Source organism: Tachyglossus aculeatus, chromosome 5, assembly GCF_015852505.1.
Source record: "Tachyglossus aculeatus isolate mTacAcu1 chromosome 5, mTacAcu1.pri, whole genome shotgun sequence".
NCBI classification, from domain to species: Eukaryota; Metazoa; Chordata; class Mammalia; order Monotremata; family Tachyglossidae; genus Tachyglossus; species Tachyglossus aculeatus.
In genome coordinates this window covers 71331561-71355797 of record NC_052070.1, presented here as the reverse complement: position 1 = coordinate 71355797, position 24237 = coordinate 71331561, and the positions used below count along the sequence as shown (strand labels likewise).

The window sequence follows — 24237 nt, the reverse complement described above, 5'->3', positions numbered from 1 at the left end:
GTAACCTCCCCAATGCCTAGAACACTGCTTTGCACATAGTAAGCACTGAATAAATGCCATTATTATTATTATTCAAAACCCTCTTAGAATTCCATCTCTTCCAAGAGGCTTTCCCTGGCTAAGTTCTCATTTCTCCTGTCTGCGCTCCCCTCTGCATTGCCTATGCACTTGGCTGTGCAATCAATCAATAAATCAATCAATGGTATTTATTGAGCATTTACTATGTACTAAGTGCTTGGGAGAGTAAGATAAAACAGAATAAGCAGGCATGTTCCCTGCCCATAATGAATACACCCCTTAAGCACTTCAATTCTCTCCCCAACCCACAGCACGTAAGTGCATATCCTTATACTCTACTATTTCCCCTATCTGTAATTTATTTTAATGTCTCTCTCCCCCTGTACACTGTAAGCTTCTTATGGGCAGGGATCATGTCTACTAACTCTATTGTATTGTACTTTTCCAAATGCTTAGTATAGTGCTCTGGACACAATAAGCAGTAAATAACATTGACTGAATGATTATGGCATGAAATAACCTGGCCAGTCTACTTCCATAGATATATTTAGGCTTCTCTGAGCTCCTAGAGAAGATGGTCATAGAGAGATAATTTTATTTTAGGGGACGGCTGCTGTGGGCTGAGGGAAGCAGAAAGCAGGGACAGAAGGAGACTACCCCAAGTCCCTCCACATCACAAAATCAAGGGCTGATGAAAGGATCTTTAAGAGATTTCTTGGCCCAGTTCTGTGCAACACTCAACCAAATTCACTGGCTCCTTCATGCTATTTCCCAATAGTGGTGCCTTCTAATGCTTCTTTCCATTTCCACTACCCTTCTTCTTCCTCCTCCTCTCTCTCCTCTTCCTCCTCCTTCTCCTCCTCCTCTTTCTCCACCTCCTCCTTTTCCTCCTCTTTCTCCTCCTCCTCCTCCTTTTCCTTCTCATTTTTCTCCTCCTACTCCTCTTCAGCACAGCAGCAGCTACAGCAACAAATTCAACAGCATCTATTGAGTGCCCATCAGTGCAGAGCCCTCTAACTGGCTACTTGGGAGCACAGATTAGAAGAAAAGGGCATGGTCTCTGCTCTGAGGAGTTTACAGTCTAACAAGGGGAGAGAGCGACAGGAACAGAAGTTAACAATTAAATACATATATAACATAAGTGGAAATATGACAGCTCTATTCTCTCCTGTCAGGCAATCAATCAATGGTATTGATTGAGCACTTACTGTGTGCAGAGCACTGAGCCCTATATGCTTGGGAGACTACAATACAACTCAGTTGGGAGAATGTTCCCTGCCCACAAGGAGCTTACGGTCTAGAGTAGTGGAGTCAAGGACAGAGGGGGATGAACCCCAAGTTCCCCCTATTAGAATACACTAGAATAAACTAGGGATATGTATATAAATGCTGTGGGAATTAGGGTGGAGTGGATATCAAGCATGTTGGAGAAAAGCTGACAGAGTGCTAAAGCCAATGATAAGAAATTCCTGTTTGATATGGAGGTAGATCATCATCATCAATCGTATTTATTGAGCGCTTACTATGTGCAGAGCACTGTACTAAGCGCTTGGGAAGTACAAATTGGCAATGTATAGAGACAGTCCCTACCCAACAGTGGGCTCACAGTCTAAAAGGGGAGACAGAGAACAAAACCAAACATACTAACAAAATAAAATAAATAGAATAGATATGTACAAGTAAAATAAATAAATAAATAAATAGAGTAATAAATATGTACAAACATATATACATATATACAGGTGTTTTGGGGTAGGGAAGGAGGTAAGATGGGGGATGGAGAGGGGGATGAGGGGGAGAGGTAGATGGCAACCACTGGAGTTTCTTGAAGAACTGGGAGATGTGAACTGAACTTTTTTTAAAAAAATGATCTGGAAAGCAGAGTAAAGTAAGGATTAGAGTGGGGATAAACAGGGGGCTGGGATGTAATAGTCTAGGAGAAGTGCTTGGATCAACGTGGTAGCAGTTTGGATAGAAAGGAAAGGATGGACTTTAGTGAAGTTATGAAGGTAGAACAGGCAGGACTTGACAGATTGAATATGCGGGTTGAACGGGAGAAATGAGTTGAAGATAATGCCAGGAGACAGGGAAATGGTGATGCTATCTACATTGACAGGAAAGTCACGGGGAGGATGGAATTTGGATGGGAAGATGAAGAGTTCTGCTTTGGATATTACATGAAGTAGGTCCTGGTTGCTTCTTTTTTAAAAAAGAAAACGGTATTTGTTAAGGCACTATACTAAGCGCTGGGGTAGATAGAAGCTAATCAAGTTGGACACAGTCCATGTCCCACATAGGGCTCACAATCTTAATCCCCATTTTACGGATGAAGAAATTGAGGCACAGAGAAGTGAAGTGACTTGCCCAAAGTCACACAGACAAGTGGTGGAGGCAGGAGTAGAACCCAGGCTAGGCCACGCTCCTTCTCTTCTCTTCACTGTTCTACCTCCTCCAAAAATCTCTTGGCCACCCAAAATTTATCCTGCCTCAGCTTCAGCTCAAACTTCCATTCCTGGCTTTCCTTCCTTGGGTTCCTTTCTCTCTTTTCCTCAAAATCCACCCAAATTCCCGTTTATTTCTGCAAATTTTCCCAGCCTGAGATGTCATAGCAACGCAGTCATGGCGACAGGAGAGGGCGCTCCGCCCCTCAGGGAATTCTTTGTCTGCTCCAGTGGATGCTATTGTTTGGATGCTTTTAGTCTCTATCCAGGGAGTAGAAAAGGACTGGAAAGGGACACTGAGGCAGCCTTTTCCCCAGTGTGGGGGCCTCAGGGGCCCAATGTAGCTTTTGGGTATTTGGAGGAAGAACATGCTCTCGCCATTTCTTCTCTTCTCCTTCTGCCCCCTCCCTCCCCTTCCTGTCCGCCTATTCATAATCCTCTTGTGCAGTTTCGGGTTTTATTTTTAGGAATATTCCAAGTCCTAGGATGAGATTCCTCCCTGGATCCTGGATCAAGTTTGGATCCCGAAGAAGGAATAATGTTTAGGGAGGCAGCATGGTGCGGTGGAAGAGTATATTCCTTGGAGCAGAATCAAGCAACGTGGCTTAGTGGAAAGAGCACAGGCTTGGGAGTCAGAGGTCTTGGGTTCTAATCCCGTCTCCGCCACTTATCAGTTGTATGACTTTGGGCAAGTCACTTAAATTCCCTGGGCCTCATTTATCTCATCTGTAAAATGGCGATTAAGACTGTGAGCCCTATATGGGACAACCTGATTACCTTGTATCTACCCCAGCACTTAGAACAGAGCTTGGCATATAGTAAGTTTGACAAATACCAACATCATCATTATTATTATTATTTATTAACCCACCAACGGTACTTATCAAGTGCTTACTGTGTACAGAGTACAGTGCTAAGTGCTTGGGAAGGTACAATATAAGAGAGTTGGGAGCTGATTAAGGGACAGGGTGCTGCAACCCCGCCCTAGCTCAGGTCCTCATGGTTAGGTGTGTGGCCCCCTTCACTGGCCAAAAACGCTTAGTACAGTCCTAAAGCTCTTGGTTCAGCGCTTTGCACACAGTAAGTGCTCAATAAATATGATTGAATTGAATTTAAAAGAGCTGGAAGAGAGGAGCAGAGGGTTGACTCTCCCCTAGTCATGGGCCAGAGTCACGCCCGCTCTCTGTGGGGACAGACATCATTGCTGGTGACCCATTGCCCAGAGCACTGCAAACTGCCCCAAGCCATGGCCACGGGAGGCAAAGCCGGGGCATAGCTCCTTGCTTGCTTCTCTCCTTGCATCAGCTTAAAAACACTCAATCACTTTGCCCCCTCCTACTTCACCTCGCTACTCTCCTACTACAACCCAGCCAGCACACTTCGCTCCTCTAACGCCAACCTATTCACTGTACTTCAATCTCATCTATCTCGTCTCCAAACTCTCACCCACAGACTGCCTCTGGCCTGTAATGCCCTTCCCTCCTCATATCCGACAGATTACTCTCCCCCCGCTTCAAAGCCTTATTGAAAGCACATTTCCTCCAAGAGGTCTTCCCCGACTAAGCCCAGTCTTCCTTTTCTTCCATTCCCTTCTGTGTCATCCTGACTTGCTCCCTTTATTCATCCCCCATCCCAGCCCGACAGCACTTATGTATATATCTGCAATTTTATTTATTTATATTAATAACTGTCTCCCCTTCTAGACTGTAAGCTCATTGTGGGCAGGGAATACATCTGTTCTATTGTACAACAGTAGTTGGTACATAGTAAGCACTTAACAAATACCATTATTATTATTATTATTGGGTACTCTCCCAAGCACTTAGTACAACTCGCTGAACACAGTAAGTCCTCAATAATTACAACTGACTGACTGACTCACTGCCTTCTGCTAGTAGGACGCAGCCCCTACCTGCCCTGGGACTTTGTAAGAGCAATCCATGCCCTGTCCTCCACCCGCCGGTCTCCCTTATTCATTCAATCATTCATTCAATTGTATTTAAGCACAGATATATATATATACTGTGGGGCTGGGATGGAAGGGATGCAAAGGGAGCAAGTCAGGGTGACGCAGAAGGAAGGGGGAGAAGAGGAAAAGTGGGGCTTAGTCTGGGAAGGCCTCTTGGAGAAAATGTGCCTTCAATAAGGCTTTGAAGCCGGGGGAGACTGCTTGTCACCACCTGCTTGCCATCACTGCTTGTCACTTGCCATGGCCACTTACTGCTTGCAGCCACAGTGCAGGTTTTGACACCTGTCTACACGTTTTGTTTTCTTTGTCTCCCCCTTCTAGACTGTGAGCCCGTTGTTGGGTAGGGACCGTCTCTATATGTTGCCGACTTGTACTTCCCAAGCGCTTAGTACAGTGCTCTGCACACAGTAAGTGCTTAATAAATACGAATGAATGAATTAATGACTGCAGGTAGCACCAGCTATGTCCTGGTAAGGAAATACTTTTACTTTCACCCCTGCCTGAAAGGCAGGAGGCCTGGGGTTTGTTTTTTGTTTTATGGCATTTGTTAAGCATTTACTATGTGCTAGGCACTGTACTAAACATTAGGGTAGATACAAGATAATCAGGTTGGACACAGTCCATATCCCACCTGGGTCTCACAGTATTAATCTCCATTTTACAGATAACTGAGGCACAGACAATAATAATAATAGTAATAATAACTGTGGTATTTGTTAAGCACTTACTATGTGCAGGGCACTGTACTAAGCACTGGGGTGAATACAGAATAATCAGGTTGGAAACAGTCCCTGCCCCACATGGGGCTCATGGTCTTAACTCCCATTTTACAGATGAGGGAACTGAAGGACAGAGAAGTTAAGTGACTTGCCTAAGGTCACACAGCAGACAAGTGGCGGAGTTGGCATTAGAACCCATGTCCTCTGACTGCAAGGTCTTTCCACTAGGCCACACTGCTTCCCATTAAGTGAGTTGCCCAAGCTTTCATTATTTATTATAGTATAATTATGGTATTTGGTAAGCGCTTACTATGTGCTAAGCACTGTTCTAAGCGCTGGGATAGATACAAAGTAATCAGGTTGGACACAGTCCATGCCCCTGCCCCTGCTATCATTCACCCAAATGTCTTTTTCATAATAATAATAATAGTGGTATTTTTTAAGCACCTACTATGTGCCAAGCACTATTCTAAGTTCTGGGGCAGACACAATCAGGCTGGACACAGTCCCTGTCCCACATGGGACTCACAGTCTTAATCCCCATTTTACAGATGAAGTAACTGAGGCACAGAGAAGCTAAGTGACTTGCCCAAGGTCACACAGCCGACATGCGACAGAGCCGGGTTGCTATAACTAATAATTGGTACAGGTAAAAAGGTGGCAGCTAGAGGTTCAGATTGGTGCCTACAAAGTTAGGCCCAAGGAATTAGAGGACCTGAAGACCTGGGGCCTAATTTCAGCAGAGATGGAGGTGCCTCTGTCCGTAGATCAGAAAGGTAGGAGGCCTAATGATGGAAATAAAGCTAAGGAGTGTTTCCAGCCCTCAGCATCATCAGCTCCGACCAGCAAAAATTCATTAGTTCTCTATATTAGTGTTAGCTACTGCCTCAGTCTGAATGCCTCGTTCCCAACTCCTGAAAGTCTTCTCTGAACATCCTGTCCCAGCAGCAAGGCTCCATTATGGTGGCTGAGGTGGCTAAATGAAGACGATTGCTTCTGTGCTGGAACCACTGTGCAGTCTGTACCAAGACGTGCGCCTAGGGTTTTGTAAAGATGTTTTGGTTTGGTGTGAGGAATAGAGTTTCAATCACAAAATAGGATTAGCCTGCACTACACTGTTGGACTGCCATCTTCTGTTCTCCAAACAGACACGTGGTATGTTATACATCCCTTGCTAGATAGATACATACATACATATTTATAAGTACTTCATTTTCAAAGATATCATTTGTATCATATCCATGAGGCTGACTGTGGCTTAATCAATCAATCAATGACATTTACTGGGCAATGACTGTTTGCAGAGCACTATACTAAGCACTGAAAAGACTGATGTGGGACTAAGTATCCTAAATCACTGTTCAGATCAAGGCAGATTACCCTCACAGTCATGTTAATGCAGCCTTGCAAATAAATACCCGAAATTTACTAGACCACATTGTTATACAGCCAGACCTCCCTCCAAGGAGTGAAATAAACAAAATCAGCATTATTTACGCTGCCCTAACATAGACTGTTACTCACCCTGGTTAAGTTGGGGACTATTTCCAACCCAAAAAATGCATTTGGGGAGTCATTTGTGTGTTTGCATTGCTGAAAAACTAGTGTTTATGAAAACTCACTGAACAGATGCAGTGCCTTGAGTCCTGCTGTGTGCATATATAAAGTCATTTCTTTCAGCGCTGCTTCATGCTATGTCAAGACAGACTCGTGTTTTGGGAAGTTCCTTGATTCCACAATAGTTCTATCAAAAAGACAAATGAAAGCACGTATTATGGACGAACTCATTGTTCTGCGCATGATTTTGCTCTGAGGGAGTGTCCATTGTAAAACAGACCAGAAAAAGACGGGGCAGGCACACCCATCTATGGCTTGGGCTGCAATTAACCAATTAATCGCATTTGTTGAGCACTTACTGTGTGATGGTACAATATAACAGAGTTGGTAGACATGTTCCCTGCCCAAAATGAGCTCACAGTCTAGAGGGGGAGACAGGCAGACCCCAACCCTCTGGACAGGAAGGACACTGGGGCTATCCCCTGTGCCCTGGCCCCTGGACCTCTGCTATCATTCACCCAAATGTCTTTTTATTATTAATAATAATAATTGTGGTATTTTTAAGCATTTACTATGTGCCAAGCACTATTCTAAGTTCTGGGGCAGACACAAGGTAATCGGGCTAGACACAGTCCCTGTCCCACATGGGACTCACAGTCTTAATCCTCATTTTACAGATGAAGTAACTGAGGCACAGAGAAGCTAAGTGACTTGCCTAAGGTCACACAGCGGACATGTGGCAGAGCTGGGATTAGAACCCATGTCCTCTGACACCCAGGCCCATGCTCTTACCTCTAAGCTACACCTTTTCCATCCCAGTACCAACTGGGTATAGGCCATTTGGCAGCGAACAAGTCTTCCAACTCTATTATATTGTACTCTCCCAAGTACTTAATACAGTGTCCTACCCAAAGTAAGCACTTGGTAAATATGATTGATTAGTTATCTATCCCTGTCTCACATATCCCAACCAGGGGGACCTGGGTGAAAGCTCCGCAGTATTATCTATTCATAAGGTTCAATTTCCCAAATTTTGGTCCTTAGAAAATTCCCACCCTAGGAGGGGTCATCTTTAAGGAAAGCTAGCTGCTTCCCTTGAACCTGAACCTCAGATCACAGCCCACGCTATCCTCCCTTGTTCCTCCTGCACCATTGCCACTAACCTGACCAGTTTGGAATATTATTAGTCTTATGGTATTTATTCAACACTTACTATGTGCCAAGCACTGAGCTGATTGCTGCGGTAGACTCAAGAGACTCAAATCAGCCACGGTATCTGTCCCATTTGGAACTCAAAATTTAAGAGGTAGAGAAAGGCAGAGATCCCAGGCCCATTGTGGGCACAGAATGTGTCTGTTTATTGTTACACTGTACTCTCTCAAGTGCTTAGGAAAGTGCTATCTGAAAGTGCTATCTGCACAGTAAGCTCTCAGTAAATACAACTGTATGAAGGAATGAATGAATTCCTAGTTTACAAATGAGACAGTGAGGTTAGGCAACTTGCCCAAGGTCACCCAGCAGGCCAATAACAAATCTGGAACTAGAATTCAGGGTTCCTGAGCCCCAGTCTCATGCCCCGTCCCCAGAATTTGGAACGGTGGTTCCCTCCTTTACAAACATGTTTAACAACAGCTGTGTTCATCCTGTCGGCAGGAGATAACCTTCAGAAACAATAATAATAATTGTGGTGTTGGTTGAGAAGCAGCATGGCTTAGTGGAAAGAGCACAGGCTTGGGAGTAGGAGGACGTGAGTTCTAATCCTGGCTCCGCCACTCGTCTCGGCTGTGTGGCTTTGGGCAACCCAGTTAAATTCTCTGTACCTCAGTTAGCTCATCTGTAAAATGGAGATTAAGACAGTGAGCCCCACGTGGATCAAACATTACCTTGTATCTACCCCAGTGCTTAGAACACAGCTTGGCACCTAGTAAGCATTTAACAAATACCATGATTAGCATTAAGGGCTTACTAGGTGCCAGGCACTGTACTAAGCATTGGGGTGGATACAAGTAAATCGGGTTGGACACAGTCCCTGTCCCACGTGGGGCTCACAGTCTCGATCCCCATTTTACAGATAATAATAATGATAATGGTGTTTGCTAATCGCTTACTATGTGCCAAGCACTGTTCTAAGCACTGGGGCAGACACCAGGTCATTAAGTTGTCCCACGTGGGGCTCACAGTCTCGATCCCCATTTTACAGCTAATAATAATAATGATGGTATTTGTTAAGCGCTTACTATGTTCCAAGCACTGTTCTAAGCGCTGGGGCAGACACCAGGTCATCAGGTTGTCCCACGTGGGGCTCACAGTCTTCCTCCCCATTTTACAGAGGAGGTAACTGAGGCACAGAGAAATGAAGTGCCTTGCCCAAAGTCACACAGCAGACAAGCAGCAGAGCTGGGATTAGAATCCACGCCCCTCCGACTCCCAGGCCCGGGCTCTGTAGGGAAGCAGCGTGGCTAGGGAAGCAGCGTGGCCCAGTGGAAAGAGCACGGGCTTTGGAGTCAGAGGTCATGGGTTCAAATCCTGGCTCCGCCACTTAGCTGTGTGACTTTGGGCAAGTCACTTCACTTCTCTGGGCCTCAGTTCCCTCATCTGTAAAATGGGGATTAAGACTGTGAGCCCCACGTGGGACAACCTGATTCCCTTGTATCTACCCCAGCACTTAGAACAGTGCTTGGCACATAGTAAGCACTCAACATTATTATTATTACGCCTGGCTGCTTCTCCCTGCCACTTTAAGAGGAGGAGGGAACTCCCTTTGGGGAGGGGGTTTCCCTGCCCACATGATGGTGACATCATCGGGGGCTGTAGCAGCCACCGCTGCAGGTCCTTGCTGCAATCCTCCTCCTCTTCCTCCCGCTGGTTTGCCGGGACCTGCCGCTTTCAGGAGCTCAGCCCTGGCTTCCCTGCTCTTAATCGCCTGCATCTTCTCCTCGCCATGTCTGCCAGCCAAGCCTACGGCGAGGACAAGGGGGGCTCCTCCAGCCTGGGGGAGCCCGAGTATGGCCACGACCCGGCCAGCGGTGGCATCTTCTCCTCCGACTACAAGCGGTAGGTGGGCATGGATGCTCCTGGCAGGAGAATGGGGATGAGAGGGGAGATGCAGGAGAAGGATGCAGGCCTCTGGGATGGATGGGCTGGGAGACCTGGGCCCTGGCCTGGCTGCCCGAGGCCCGACGGGTCCAGCCCCTTGGGTTCCCTTTGTTTGGTCTGGCTGCCACGCCTCGGCCTGGAAGCCCTGGGCCTTGCCATCTTCCTCCCCCATCCCCTGACCCCGGAGGAGAAGGTGGGAGTCACCGTGGGGGAGCCAACCCCCGCGGCTGAGAACAAGAGTTCTCCCTGGGGAGGACCAGGGGGCCCAGGGCTGGACCCCGGTAGGTGGGTTTCAGCTGGTGGTAAATGGGCAGAGAGCAGTTACCACCTGGAACCGGTCCTTCTAGACTGTGTGCCCGTTGGTGGGTAGGGATTGCCCCCATTTGATGCCGAATTGTACTTCCCAAGCGCTTAGTACAGTGCTCTGCACACAGTAAGCGCTCAATAAATGATTGAATGAATGGAACCAGGCAGGAGCCCCTCTTGGCCCATCTGAATCCCAGGTCACAGCCCAGGGGGCTACCCTGGGGTTTTTGCTAGAGCAATTTATTCGGGGTGTGGGGCTCTGATTTATATTCTTGCTTGTCCCCCCCTCTAGACTGTAAGCCCATTGCAGGCAAGGAACATGTCCTCCAACTCTGTACTTAGGACAGTGCTCTGCACACAGTAAGTGCTCAGTTAATACCGTTGATTGATGACTGATTTGGGAGCTGGTACCTGAGTTCTGGGGCTGGGCCAGAAAAGGATGATACTGGGAGTTAGGAAACCTGGGTTCCGATTCCAGTTCTGCCCTTGTGTCGCCTGGCTTCCCCTGCCACAGAGCCAGGAAACAGCCATCCAGGCAGCCCCACACAGAGAGACTGGAGCCGTAACCCCCACCCCCAGATCAGGTGAGAAATATCCTGAGGTCCTGAGACTTGAGCTCCCAGCTACAGAACATTTTCTAAATTCAGTTAGTCACCTCAAGTTTTGGGAGAGACGGTGCCCCTGTTGGGTGAATCGGAAGGACCAGAGATTCCCCAGTTTATGATGATAACTCCTGGAAGCTCTGCCCTCCTTCCTTCAGCCCGATGCTCCTCACCCAAGACCTGGGGCAACCCTGTCATGGGCCAAGGAAGTTTAGACTCCACCAATCACCTCTCCTAATGCTATAGGCTGCTGCTTCCATTGCAGCATGGCTTACTAGGTAGAACACGGGCCTGGGAGTAAGAAGGACCTGGGTTCTAATCCCGGCTCTGCCTCATGTCCACTATGTGGCCTTGGGCAAGTCACTTCATTTCCCTGGGCCTCAGTTACCTCATCTGTAAAATAAAGTTTGAGTGTGAGCCCCACGTGGGACAGGGACTGTGTCCAACCTGATTAACTTGTATCTACCCCAGTGCTTAGAACAGTGGTTGGCTCATAGTAGGTGCTTAACAAGTACCATAATTATTTATTATTAGTTTCCAAGTCTGTGTCCTCCTCCTGAGCTGGGATGAAGGGAGCAGCCCAAGGGCCTGGGGTAGGGAGCGGAAAGGATTTCGGTGATTTCCCACTGCGCTCTTCCAGAACTTTGGAGAGTCCGGCAGAAGCCCGGTACTCAGGAGTAAGGGCCGAGCACCCCAGAGGAGGAAAGCGGGAGGCCATATCCCACTTTCAGGGAGTGGGGGCTGAGTCTGAAAAGCCTCTTCACCAGGACTTTCCAGCTAGAACTTCCGTCCCCAGAAGGGATTTGTTTTTTCCTCTGAACCAGTTGGTTTCAGCTGCTTTGTGGGAAGGGTTATCGTGATGGTGGTGCCTGAGATTGCTGTGTTTTGGACTTCACTGTCTGCCATCAGGAGTGACTCTTCTTTGGTCCAGTAGCTGACCCGGCTGGCTTCTGGGGGCTTTGGTCTGGGCCTACTGATTCTGGGTCAGGTCGGGCCCCGGGTCTGCCGCTTTGAGAACAGGTGGGCAGACAGGTTCTCTGGGGGACCCAGATTGCCACCCGTCCTGTGTCAACTGCTGGAGACAGAACCTGCCACCCTGCGGGTTACTGATTGGTGAATAGAACAGCATCTCCCCCACTGTGGGCATCAGAGTTGCTGAGATGGGGAAAGTTTGGGTCTCACTTCTTGATGCTCCCCTTCATTCTGGTTTTGAGTCCTCCCCTTTTGGTCTTAGTCCTGGAGACCCCCGACTTTTTGTTTGCAGAATGCAAGGGGCCTAGTTTTGTCTCATCCTGAATGGAGTGGGGTTAGTGCTAGGGTTTTCCTCCCACTCAGTGTGTCTGTATTAGAGTCAAGCAAAGACTGTGTGTGCGTGCTTGCGCAAATGTGCGTGTGTGGTCTAGTGGCAAAAATATGGGACATGGGAATCAGGCGATCTGGTGAGTTGTGTGACCTTGAGCAAGCCACTTAACCTCTCTGGGACTGTTTTCTCCTCTGTAAAATGGGGATAAATAATGTAGACTTTGTACATATTGGAAGCAAGGTGGAGCCTGCCCAGTTACTCCCTCAGTTACCATTCCCTCTGCACCACACTTCTCACATACCTTAACTCGCCTTCTTCCCTTCGCTCCCCTTCTTTCCTGTGCTCCTAAGCCAGGTTCTGCCGGACCCCTCACTGACCTTAACTCAGCATTTCCCAAGCCCAGTAGCCTTCTGGAGAGCATCTGTAGAAGCCTTGCCAGGGGCAGCCCCGGCCTACCCTGCCACAGAGCTTCCCTCACCTCTCAACTGGGCCTTGCGTTCCTGCTTGAGGGGCAGGTCCGCGTATAGAGCCACTCAATCCTTCCACCAGGCTGGTGGGGGCCGAGAGGGTGGAGTAGGGGAGGGTGGGTCTCGCGGCCCCTCTCCATCAATAAATCCATCAGTGGTATTTCCTGAGCAGCAGCTTGGCTTAGTGGTTAGAGCACAGTCCTGGGAGTCATAATCCTGCCTCTGCCATGAAGGGACATCTCCTCCAAGAGGCCTTCCCAGACTTAGCCCCACTTTTCCTAATCTCCCACTCCCTTCTGTGTCGGCCTGACTTGCTCCCTTTGCTCTTCCCCCTCTCCTAGCTCCACAGCACTTATGTACACATCTGTAATTTTATTTATTTGTACTGATGGCTGTCTCCCCCCTTTTAGAGTGTAAGCTCATTGTGGGCAGGGAATATCACTGTTTATTGTTGTATTGTACTTTCCCAAGCACCTAGTACAATGCTCTGCACACAGTAAGTGCTCAATAAATAATCAATCAATCAATCAATCGTATTTATTGAGCGCTTACTGCGTGCAGAGCACTGTACTAAGCGCTTAGGAAGTACAAGTTGGCAACATATAGAGACGGTCCCTACCCAACTCACAGTCTAGAGGGGGGAGACAGAGACAAAACCAAGAACAAAAATAAGATTGCTGTGTGACCTTGGGCAAATCATTTAACTTCTCTGGGCCTCAGTTCCTTCATCTGTAAAAAGTGTGTGAGCACCATGTGGGAAAGGGACTTTCTGATTAACGTGGATTTACGCCAGTGTTTAGAACAATCCTTGGCACATAGTAAGCACTTAACAAGTACCATAATTATCATTATTATTCAATCAATCGTATTTATTGAGTGCTTACTGTGTGCAAAGCATTCCCGCTATCTCTGTCCTATGGGGTGGGGGCAAGAGGGAGCAGAGCGCTGCTGTGATGGGCTCCACCCGTGCCTGCCCAGGGCTCTGCATCAGGGCAGCCCTAGCCCACGCTGCAGGCGCCTAGCTGGTACATTGGACAGCGCTTTCTTGCCCAGCCGGGCCATCACAGTCCGCAGGAAGCTGAATCATTCATTCATTCATTCAATCGTATTTATTGAGCGCTTCCTGTGTGCCCAGCACTGTACTAAGCGCTTGGGAAGGACAAGCTGGCAACATATAGAGACGGTCCCTACCCATCAGGTTGTCCCCCGTGGGGCTCACAGTCTTCATCCCCATTTTACAGCTGAGGGGACTGAGGCACAGAGAATAATAATAATGGCATTTATTCATTCATTCATTCAATCGTATTTATTGAGCGCTTCCTGTGTGCACAGCACTGTACTAAGCGCTTGGGAAGGACAAGTTGGCAACATATAGAGACGGTCCCTACCCATCAGGTTGTCCCCCGTGGGGCTCACAGTCTTCATCCCCATTTTACAGCTGTGGGAACTGAGGCACAGAGAATAATAATAATGGCATTTATTCATTCATTCACTCAATCGTATTTATTGAGCGCTTCCTGTGTGCAGAGCACTGTACTAAGCGCTTGGGAAGGACAAGTTGGCAACATATAGAGACGGTCCCTACCCATCAGGTTGTCCCCCGTGGGGCTCACAGTCTTCATCCCCATTTTACAGCTGAGGGGACTGAGGCACAGAGAATAATAATAATAATGGCATTCATTCATTCAATCGTATTTATTGAGCGCTTACTGTGTGCAGAGCGCTGTACTAAGCATAATCCTTCACAGGCCCGCAGTCCCCCCACCCCTGATGCCTCCCCAGAGAGCCCAGGCGGCCACCGCCTCCCTCTGAGGAGACCTCTCTCTTTCCTCCAGCGCCGGGGCCCCTACACCACAACCCACAGCACTTATGTACATATCTGTAGTTTATTTAGTCAGTCATATTTATTGAGCCCTTACTGTATGCAGAGTGCTATATTAAGCACTTGGGAGAGTACAATATAACAATAAACAGGAACATTCCCTGCCTACAATAAGCGTACAGTCTAAGGTGGGGGGAACAGACATTAATATAAATAAATACATTACAGCTATGTATATAAATGCTGTGGGCCTAGGCGGAGGGGATGAATTTATTTATGGCCTAGCCTGAGAGTCAGAAGGCCACGGGTTCTAATCCCTGCTCCACCATTTATTTATTTATTATTTATTGATGGCATTTATTAAGCGCTTACTATGTGCAAAGCACTGTTCTAAGCGCTGGGGAGGTTACAAGGTGATCAGGTTGTCCCACGGGGGGCTCACAGTCTTCATCCCCATTTTACAGATGAGGGAACTGAGGCCCAGAGAAGTTAAGTGACTTGCCCAAAGTCACACAGCGGACAATTGGCGGAGCCCGGGCTGTTGCCACTGAGCCACACTGCTTCTCTTAACCATCTTAGACCATCTGTCTACTGTGTGACCTAGGGCAAGTCGCTTCACTTCTCTATGCCTCAGTTGCCTCATCTGTCAAATGGAGATTGAGACTGAGCCCAACATGGGACAGGGACTGTGTTCAACCCTATTTGCTTTTATCCACCCCCATACTTAGTAACAAATACCACAAAAATTATTATTATTATTTATTTATATTAATGTCTGTCTTCCCATCTAGATTCTAAGTTCATTGTGGGCAGGGAATGTTTCTGTTACATTGTTGTGTGGTACTTTCTCAACAACTTAGTACAGTGCTCTGCATAAAGTAAGCACTCAAAAAATATGATTGATTGACAACTTACACAGCCCTCAGTCACGCACTCCCACTGCCCCCAGCAGGGAGGATCCTCGGGGATCGTTCCTGGTGAAGCCCTCCAACCCCGCCGCCCCCAGCTCCGTTACAAGCGGAGCCATCTGGCCTCAGTCAGAGCGGAAGGATTTCAGGGAGCTTATTCCCTCCGCTGAGCTAGTTGGGATTGCCCAGGTTCAGAGGCAAACCTTCTGCCATCAGCCAGGCTCCTGCTGTCTCCTCTAATCCTCCTCAAGCAGGGAAGGAGGGAAGGGCTGGACAGACCATGGGCAGGGAATGTGTCTGCTAATTCTGTTGTACTGTACTCTCCCAAGTGCTTAGTACAGTGCTCTGCACACAGTAAGTGCTCAATAAATACAAATGAGTGAATTGAATGAACAGTGCTCTGCACACAGTAAGTGCTCAATAAATACAAGTGAATGAATTGAATGAACAGTGCTCTGCACATAGTAAGTGCTCAATAAATACCACTGATTGGAGGCTGTGAGAGACAGGAGAGAGGTGGAACAGTCTCGGGGAGGAGGGAGGCACGGTAGGGAGTCAATTCCCCATAAGAGGGTGAAATGACCCAGTTCTCTCCCGCCTCTCACTGCCTCCAGCACCTTCCTCTGTCCTGACCCTGTCACCCTGCCTTAGGACTAGGGGAGAGGGAGAGAGAGAGAGGCCAAGTGGGGGTTATTACAGGGGAGGGAAAAAAAGAGGATTTTAACAGGGAACTTAAAACAGCTCCCCCGAACAGCCCGGAGTCAGAGATGAGAGAGAGAGCCTGGATCCTGATGAACAGAAAGATGTGAGGAGAACTGGATTGTTGAGCCCCTCAGCTGGTAACCCACGTTATCCATCCAGCCCTGCACCCCATCCCAGGGCCGCTCTCCCAACCAGCCTTCCTCCACTTTGCAGGAGGGAGTGAAGCAGCGACAGCAACAGCATCGTGCCGCCTCCACGTAATGTAAGGCACTGGGGAAACCTCAGCTGTGGCCTTCACTATGGTTAATAAGACTGTTTGCCCCTGGGTGGCAAGAACCCCGAAACCCGGCTCTAATAGCCACAAGCACCCTACAGTTTGTAGTAGTAGTAATAGTAATACTATTTATTAGGGGCTTACTGTGTGTGTGGAGCACTGTACAAAGCGCTGGGAGAGAATACAGAGGTGGGATTAGGCGTGGTCCCTCTCCCTCTTATTATCCCTCTTATTTTATTTTGTATTTATCCCTATCCACATCTTTCATATGGGTTTTGTGTCTTTGTTGTTTACTTTTCTCACGTGTCCATTGCCAGCCCCTTTCCGCCCTTATTCTTAGATTGTGAGCCTCTTAAGGCCCAGGAACCCTATCTAATTTTCACCCGTGTACTCTTTCCCAGTACTTAGTACAGTGCTTTGCCCACAGTATGGGCTATTACTACTACTACTACTACTACTGTTGCAACAGGGAACTAGAAAGGGGAAGATGGCAAGTGAGGAGAGGGTTGGGGGGAAAAGAAACACTTGAGTGCAGCACCCTGTCTGTATCGCAACAGCTGACCCCTTTCCCTCTTCCCTCCCAGCACAGAGGCGGTGAATTGCTAAATTTTCAGCATGGGAAAGGGAGAGGCCGAGGGCACAGGCAGCAGCTCCTGGGAGCCAAAAGGTCATGGGTTCTAATCCTGGCTCCGCCACTTGTCTGCTGTGTGACCTTGGGCAAGTCACTTCACTTCTCTGTGACTCAGTTAACTCATCTGTAAAATGGGGATCGAGACTGGGAGAACCCAAGTCCTTCTGGCTCCCAGGCCCCGTAGTCTATCCACTAAGCAGCGCTGCTTCTCATTCCGGGCTGTGACAGCATCCCCTCAGCCCTAAATATCTGATCCCTCAGTATCCCAGCTGGGATGTGGAAGCAGACTAACCACTAGGTAGGGTGAGGGTATCCTGGGCCTCTGGCTTTGCACAGAGTAAGCACTTTACAAATGCCATTATTATTATTATTATTATCATTATTATTATCATTATTATTAATATTATTATCCCAAGACTGGATAGGTTCAGGCTGGGACTATTTCAGTGCAGACCAGCCCTAATAGACCTTCTGTCCCTGAGCCCAGGAATCCCTTTCTGCTTAACCTTGCGGGACAGAGGACAGAACTTCTTCATTCTTTTCAGGGAACAAGGCTGACCCAGGACTAGCCCAGTCTCCACGTTCAACCCAAGGGAGCTTCAGCCAATCAATCAATCGTAATCATGGATAATTGTGGTATTAAGCACTTATTATGTCCCAAGCGCTGTATTGAGTGCTGGGGTGGACACAAGATAATCAGATCAGGCGCAGCGCCTGTCCCACACAAGGTTTGGAGTCTGAGTAAGATGGGGAACAGGTATTAAATCTCCATTTGACGGATGAGGAAACTGAGGTACAGAGAAATTAAGCAACTTTCCTAAGATCACACAGCAGACAAGTTCATTTGTTCATTCATTCAATCACATTTATTGAGCGCTTACTTTGTGCAGAGCACTGTACTAAGCCCTTGGGAAGTACAAGTTGGCAACATAAAGAGACGGTCCCTACCCAACTATGGGCTCACAGTCTAGAAGGGGGAGACAGACAACAAAACAAAACATGTGGACAGGTGTCAAGTCATCAGAATAAAGAGAAGTAAAGCTAGATTCACATCATGAACAAAATAAATAGAATAGTAAATATGTACAAGTAAAATAAATAGAGTAATAAATCTGTACAAATGTATATACAGGTGCTGTGGGAAGGGGAAGGAGGTAGGGCGGGGGGGAAGGGGAGGGGGAGAAGAAGGAGGGGGCTCAGTCTGGAAGGCCTCCTGGAGGAGGTGAGCTCTCAGTAGGGCTTTGAAGGGAGGAAGAGAGCTAGCTTGGCGGATGTGCGGAGGGAGGGCATTCCAGGCCAAGGGGAGGACATGGGCTGGGGGTCGACGGCAGGACAGGCGAGAACGAGGCACAGTGAGGAGGTTAGCGGCAGAGGAGCAGAGGGTGCGGGCTGGGCTGTAGAAGGAAAGAAGGGAGGTGAGGTAGGAGGGCGTGAGGTGATGGCCTTGAAGCTGAAAGTGAGGAGTTTTTGCCTGATGCATAGGTTGACTGGTAGCCACTGGAGATTTTTGAGATTTGAGATTTGTGTTTCTGCACAAAGATGATCCGGACAGCAGCGTGAAGTATAGACTGAAGTGGGGAGAGAGAGGATGATGGGAGATCAGAGAGGAGGCTGATGCAGTAATCCAGTCGGGATAGGATGAGAGATTGAACCAGCAGGGTGGCGGTTTGGATGGAGAGGAAAGGGCGGATCTTGGCAATGTTGCAGAGGTGAGACCAGCAGGTTTTGATGACAGATTGGATGTGAGGGGTGAACGAGAAAGCGGAGTCGAGGATGACACCAAGGTTGCGGGCATGTGAGACAGGAAGGATGGTAGTGCCGTCTACAGTGATGGGAAAGTCAGGGAGGGGGCAGGGTTTGGGAGGGAAGATAAGGAGTTCAGTCTTGGACATATTGAGTTTTAGATGGCGGGCAGACATTCAGATGGAGATGTCCTGAAGGCAGGAGGAGATCCGAGCCTGAAGGGAGGGAGAGAGAGCAGGGGCAGAGATGTAGATTTGGGTGTCATCAGAGTAGAGATGATAGTTGAAGCCACGGGAGCATATTAGTTCACCAAGGGACAAGTGTTGGAGCCGGGATTAGAACCCAGGTCCTCTGACTCCCAGGCCCAGGCTCTTTCATCTAGGCCACGTTGAGTGCTGACTGTGTGCAGACGGTGAGCCAGTTGTGGGCAGGAAATGTGTCTGTTTGTTGTTGCACTCTCCCAAGTGCTCAGTACAGTGCTTTGCACACAGTAGGCACCCAATAAATATGATTAAATGAATGAATGTCCAGCACTGTACTAAACCCTTGGGAGAATGCAGTTGGTAGATGTGATCCCTGTCTTCAAGGAGCTTAAATAGCTTCCAGCATTCATTCATTCATATTTATTAAGCACTTATTGTGTGCAGAGCACTGTATTAAGCATGTGGGAAGTACAAATCGGCAACATATAGAGACGGTCCGTACCCAACAATGGGCTCACAGTCTAGAAAGGCCCTCCCAACCCAACGCAAGGAATTCAGGAGGAAGGACCCAGACCTGACCTGGGGCAGCAGGCTGATGATCTGGGAACAAGCTGCATCCTGATGGCTCTTCATTTCCTGGCCCTTTCCTCCCGGATCTCTGAATCTCTCCAGGATCTCCAAGTGGAGCCAGAATCTGGCTGTCCCCAAGTCCTCCGGCTCACTCAGCCCAATGGCCTTGAGCAGTGTGGCCTCCTCCTTTCCTCCTTGCCTCGCCGTGGAGAGGGTGATTGAGGCTCTGGCTAAAGAGAGCTTGGCGAGTCTGTCCACCTGGGGTCAGCTGCCACCAACGCCTCACGGCATCCTTTCTCTGGGCTCAGTGGGAAAGGGAAGGGATGCTTTGCCCCCAGTAATGGGGGCAAAGTGCCCAGAGCACTTATGGGGAGAGGAGCACCGTGCCTAGTGTTTAGAGGCAGGACCCACAGTATGAGAATGATATGGGCACCAGGGAGTGGGAAGCTGGCAGGGCACTGGCCTCGCAATATAAGGAGTGGCCTATCTGGCCAAGGAGACCACCAAGAGTGAGAGGTGAGGGACAGAGTTGGGGGGGAAGGGAGGGAGAGGTGGAAGGAGACATGACTGACCTCTGGCTAGACAGGGCAGACTGAGGTAAAATCTCCCCTCTAGCACTCCTCCCAGGGTCTAGATCCCCATTCCTTTGAGGTTTTTCCCATCCTGCCCCCGGTTACCCCACCAAGGTTTGAAATAATAATAGTATTTAAGTGCTTACTATGTGTCAAGCAATGTTCTAAGCGCTGGGATAAATACAAGATCTTCAGATTGGACACAGTCCCTGACCCACATAGGGCTCACAGTCCTAATCGCCATTTTGCAGATGAGATAACTGAGGCACAGGGAAGTTAAGTGACTTGCCCAAGGGGAGAACAGCAGACAAGTGGCGGAGCCGGATTAGAACTCACATCCTTCTGACTCCCGGGCCCGTATCCTTATCCACTATTGCCGATGGAGAGCGGGGCGTTCTGGGAGAGATGTGTCCGTGGTGTTGCTATGGGTCGGAAATGATGCCATGGCATAAGACAAGACAAGGTCATGCTGCTTCTCCGTAGGTCCTGAACCAACCAGTGCAACCCCTGCCTTGACTCTGAGTCGGAGGGTGGGGGTAAGAGCAAGGAGTGGGAACCCGCTGCATTGGGTATGGAGAAAGTGGGGGGCACCTAACCCTGTTGCCCACGAAGAGACGTGGACGGAAGCTCCTTCCTGGTCTCTGGGGCCCGGATGGATTCTCGCGCCTCTGAGGATACATGTAGCTCCCAGTCCGTGCCGCTGGCTTGCGTCCGGTCCCCAAGTTGCCCTCCGCCCCACTCCCACCCTTACCAAGTGCCACTCCGCCTTGACCTTCATCTCTTGCCTTGCCAAGACTCCCTTCCTTGCTTGGAAACATTTTGGTCAACAAATACCTGGCCAAATATCCCCGCCCCCACACCACACAACTGGCTTCGCAGAAAAGGAGAGTCCCTCTTACAGTCCCTCTACACTGTAAGCTCGTTGTGGGCAGGGAATGTGCCTGTCTGTTGTTATATTGTACTCTCCCAAGTGCTTGGAACGGTACTCTGAACACAGTAAGAGCTCAATAAGTACCACTGAATGAATGAGAAAAAAGCCACACTCTGTGAAGGGATGCCACCCCCCCATATACTCTTCACTGACGGCAGCCTGCAGACTCTCAGGGATACAAATGTGACCAGGTGTTCTCAAATGGAAGTGACCATTATGAAATTCAGGACATCATGCCCCAAGTGAGTTGGGCTGCTCCTATTGTCCTGCCTTACATGGGAGTCATATGAGGTGACCTTTAGTTGGTCAGGGGGCCTGAGTAGGCCAGCCCCAGGAGGAAGAAAAAGAAGAAAAAGGAGCCTGTGTCTCTGCCTTCTGACCTACCACAGTAGCTGCCTTGGCCACTGTGACTATTCTGCACTCCCCTGGGGGCCAGAATCAATGTGAGTTCCAGGGCAGGGGGGTTTTAACTGGAAGAGTGATGCATCCCTTTACCTCTGGTTTATTTTAGTGTCTGTCTCCCTCTTCTAGGTTGTGGGCTCTTTGAGGGTAGGGATCATGGGCCAGGATTGTGCTCTCCCAAGCACTTGGTGCAGTGCTCAGCACACTCTAAGCGCTCACTAAATGCTACCAATTGAAAGAAGTGGTTGTCGGTGCAGAGGCAGGAAAGCAAGCAAGGAAGACAAGCAACAAGGAGAGTGGGCCTGGGAGTCGGAGGATTTGGGTTCTAGTTACAGCTCTGCCACTTCTTTTTATTTTATTACTATGTAGCAGGCACCGTACTAAGCACCGGGATAGATAGAAGAGAATCAGGTTGGACTCGGTCCCCAATTTACAGATAAGGTAACTAAGGCACAGAGAAATGAAGTGACTTGTCCAAGGTCACACAGCAGACAAGCAGAGAGGCTGGGATTAGAACCCAGGTCCTTCTATCTCCCAGGCGCATGCATTATCCACGTGGAAAGAGCACGGGCTTTGGAGTCAGAGATCATGGGTTTGAATCCTGGCTCCCCTACGTCTGCTGTGTGACCTTGGGCAAGTCACTTAACTTCTCTGAGCCTGTTACCTCATCTGTAAAATGGGGATTAAGATTGTGAGCCCCACGTGGGTCAACCTGATCACGTTGTATCCCTGCAGCGCTTAGAACAGTGCTTTGCACATAGTAAGCACTTAACAAATGCCATCATTTTTTTTTTCTCAGCATGAACATGGCCAAGTCCTGCCCTCCAGCTTTCCCTATCAGGGCACCCCTTTAGCCTGGGGAATGGGTGATTTGGGGGCCTGGGGAGGGGGTTCTGACCTGGGGAAGAGGCAGAGAAGTGCATAAGTGAGAGGCAAGGTGGGGCAGGAGGAGGGGCTTTTGGGGATGACCCCTGATGAGGGCAGGAAGCCAACAGTTAATTTCCTGTTCTTCCTCCTTTTTTCTCTCCTCCGCCACTTCTTTCCCCTCCTCCTCTTTCCCGCTTTCCTTCCTTCACCACCTCCTTCTCCACCTTCTAGTCCTTCCCTTCCTCCCTTATTCACCCCCCCGCCACCCTCTCCCCGCTTCTGCCTGCCTCCCATCTCGCCCCAACCCAGCAGCCCTGCCCCAGCCTCCCCCGAGACTGAGGGTCTCTGTCAGAGAAGAAAGGATTGGGGCAGTGCCTCCTTCCAGCTACCACTGCTGCTGGGAGGCATTGGCAGCGCCCACAGCAGCAGCATCGGATTTCAGTGGAGCTGTGGGAGGAGGGGAGAGGGAGAGCGGGCGGGCGAGACTGTCAAAGTGAGTGAGAGCTCCCCAGCGAGTGGATGGGAGCTGAGTCACATATTGGAGACGGGGAGAGGGAGAGCAGGGGGCCTGCAAACGTGGCTGAGGGGAGGGGGCTGGGCGGCTCTCCAGGAAAGCCAGACTGCAGGACTACCAAGAGTGGGGCGGCGGGCCCAGCTGGGACCTGTGGCTCCCCGGCAAGGAGGAGGAGGAGGCGGAGGAGGAGTCCGGCCACAGAGGAGCCTTGGTTTCAACCGTTTTGGGGCCTACTCACCCCGGGCTCCCATCCAATTGGCATGTGAGCGGGGCAGACGGTGGTGACATCCTCTCTGAGCGGCCAGACCCTCCGCCTTCGTCCCGTTCTCCAGCTCTCTCCACCTCAGCCCAAGGAGCAGGTGCCTCAGGCCTGGGTCCAGCTGGGCCGGTGACAGCAAGACGGGAGAGAGGTCGGAGTAGGTGGAGTGGGGAGAAACCCAGAAGACCAGCCGGGGTGGGCCCTGAGGCTGTGCCCGTCCGTCCAGACCGCACCGCTTCTCCTGCCCGGGTTGGATCCCCAGGTTTGAGGTCCTGAGGGAGCAGTGGACTCGGGCCGGGGGGCTGCGCTCGCCAGGAGCCAGATGAAGCCAATGCAGAAGCTATTGCAGCTGCCGGTGAATGCCGTGAACATAGTGAGGCAGCAGCAGCAACAGCAGCAGCAGGAGGCGGCGGGGACATTAGAGGAGGCCAAAAGTCCCGTGCTAACGCCTGAAGGGGCCCCCCAGGCCTGGTACCAGGCCCTGCAGGCCGACGAGCTGCGGCTTCTAAAGTCCCCCGAGCAGCAGGTCACCTCGAACCACGGTGCCAACGGGAGCCAGAACCAGCCACTACGGTAGGGACACCCCTGGGACCCCGGGTGCGTGGGACGGGGGGCAGGAGGGGCCAGTGGAAGGGGCAGGGGCTTCTCATTCACACAGACACACGCACCCCTCATCCCTCCTTTCACTGTCTAAGGTGATGGGCAAGACTGAGGCTGGGCTCTGTCCATTGGATAAACCAATTAGCTGAAGGGAATGGGGTAAAGGGTGATAGAGAGGGACCCTGAGATGGAGGGTCTGCTCCTGCTCTAGCCCTCCCCTAAGTAGTTTGGTAGGACCCACCCCCAACCCACACACATACACTCTAAAGACTCCCCCCGCCTCACCACCCCAGCAATGTGCCAACAGCCATTGCCAGCTACCAGCAGTTCACCAGTTTCGAGGAGACAGAGGAGGGGAGGAGCTGCCAGAATGCCGGGGGGGGGGGGATGGAAGGATTGGGGGGGACGAGAGGCGCAAAGGGAACCATGTGGAGAGGGCTGGTATCAGGTGTGGGAATCCGAGTTGTTGATTTGGGACCCACTCTGTCTTTCCAACACCCTGAATCTCGTGGGCTCCAGGGATGAGGTATGTCACATCCCAGAGCAGAATCTGACTCAGAGGTGTGAGCACAAAGGGAGGGAGGACGGGAGAATAGAGGGGTGAACCATTATCGGAGGGGGGTGGCCGCGATGATAGTTCAGGCCGGTCCCCTCCCATTGCTTTCAGATCTGCCGCCCCTAGGTCCAACCACGTCCTCTGGTATGGCGTTGTTCTATCTCACTGGACTGGTGTCTCTGGGGGCTGTGGTAGCTCAAACAAG

The 24237-nt window shown here is 49.8% G+C and overlaps 2 protein-coding genes across 3 annotated transcripts in view; one reads left to right on the top strand and one right to left on the bottom strand.

Moving 5' to 3' along the window:
• NR2E3 (nuclear receptor subfamily 2 group E member 3) overlaps positions 1-9633 on the bottom strand; it is a 79082-nt gene extending 69449 nt beyond the window's left edge. Inside the window, exon 1 of the mRNA XM_038747327.1 lies at positions 9491-9633. Coding sequence (XP_038603255.1) covers positions 9491-9633 — 143 coding nt within the window. The remainder of the gene's footprint in view (positions 1-9490) is intronic.
• AP3B2 (adaptor related protein complex 3 subunit beta 2) overlaps positions 9560-24237 on the top strand; it is a 54465-nt gene continuing 39787 nt past the window's right edge. The window contains exon 1 of one of the 2 annotated variants that reach the window (XM_038747193.1): positions 9560-9758. In XM_038747193.1, the coding sequence (XP_038603121.1) occupies positions 9646-9758 (113 nt within the window). In that variant the 5' untranslated portion in view covers positions 9560-9645. Of the gene's footprint in view, positions 9759-22795; positions 23450-24237 lie in introns of those variants that run through there. The other variant, XM_038747192.1, reaches the window with a different exon arrangement.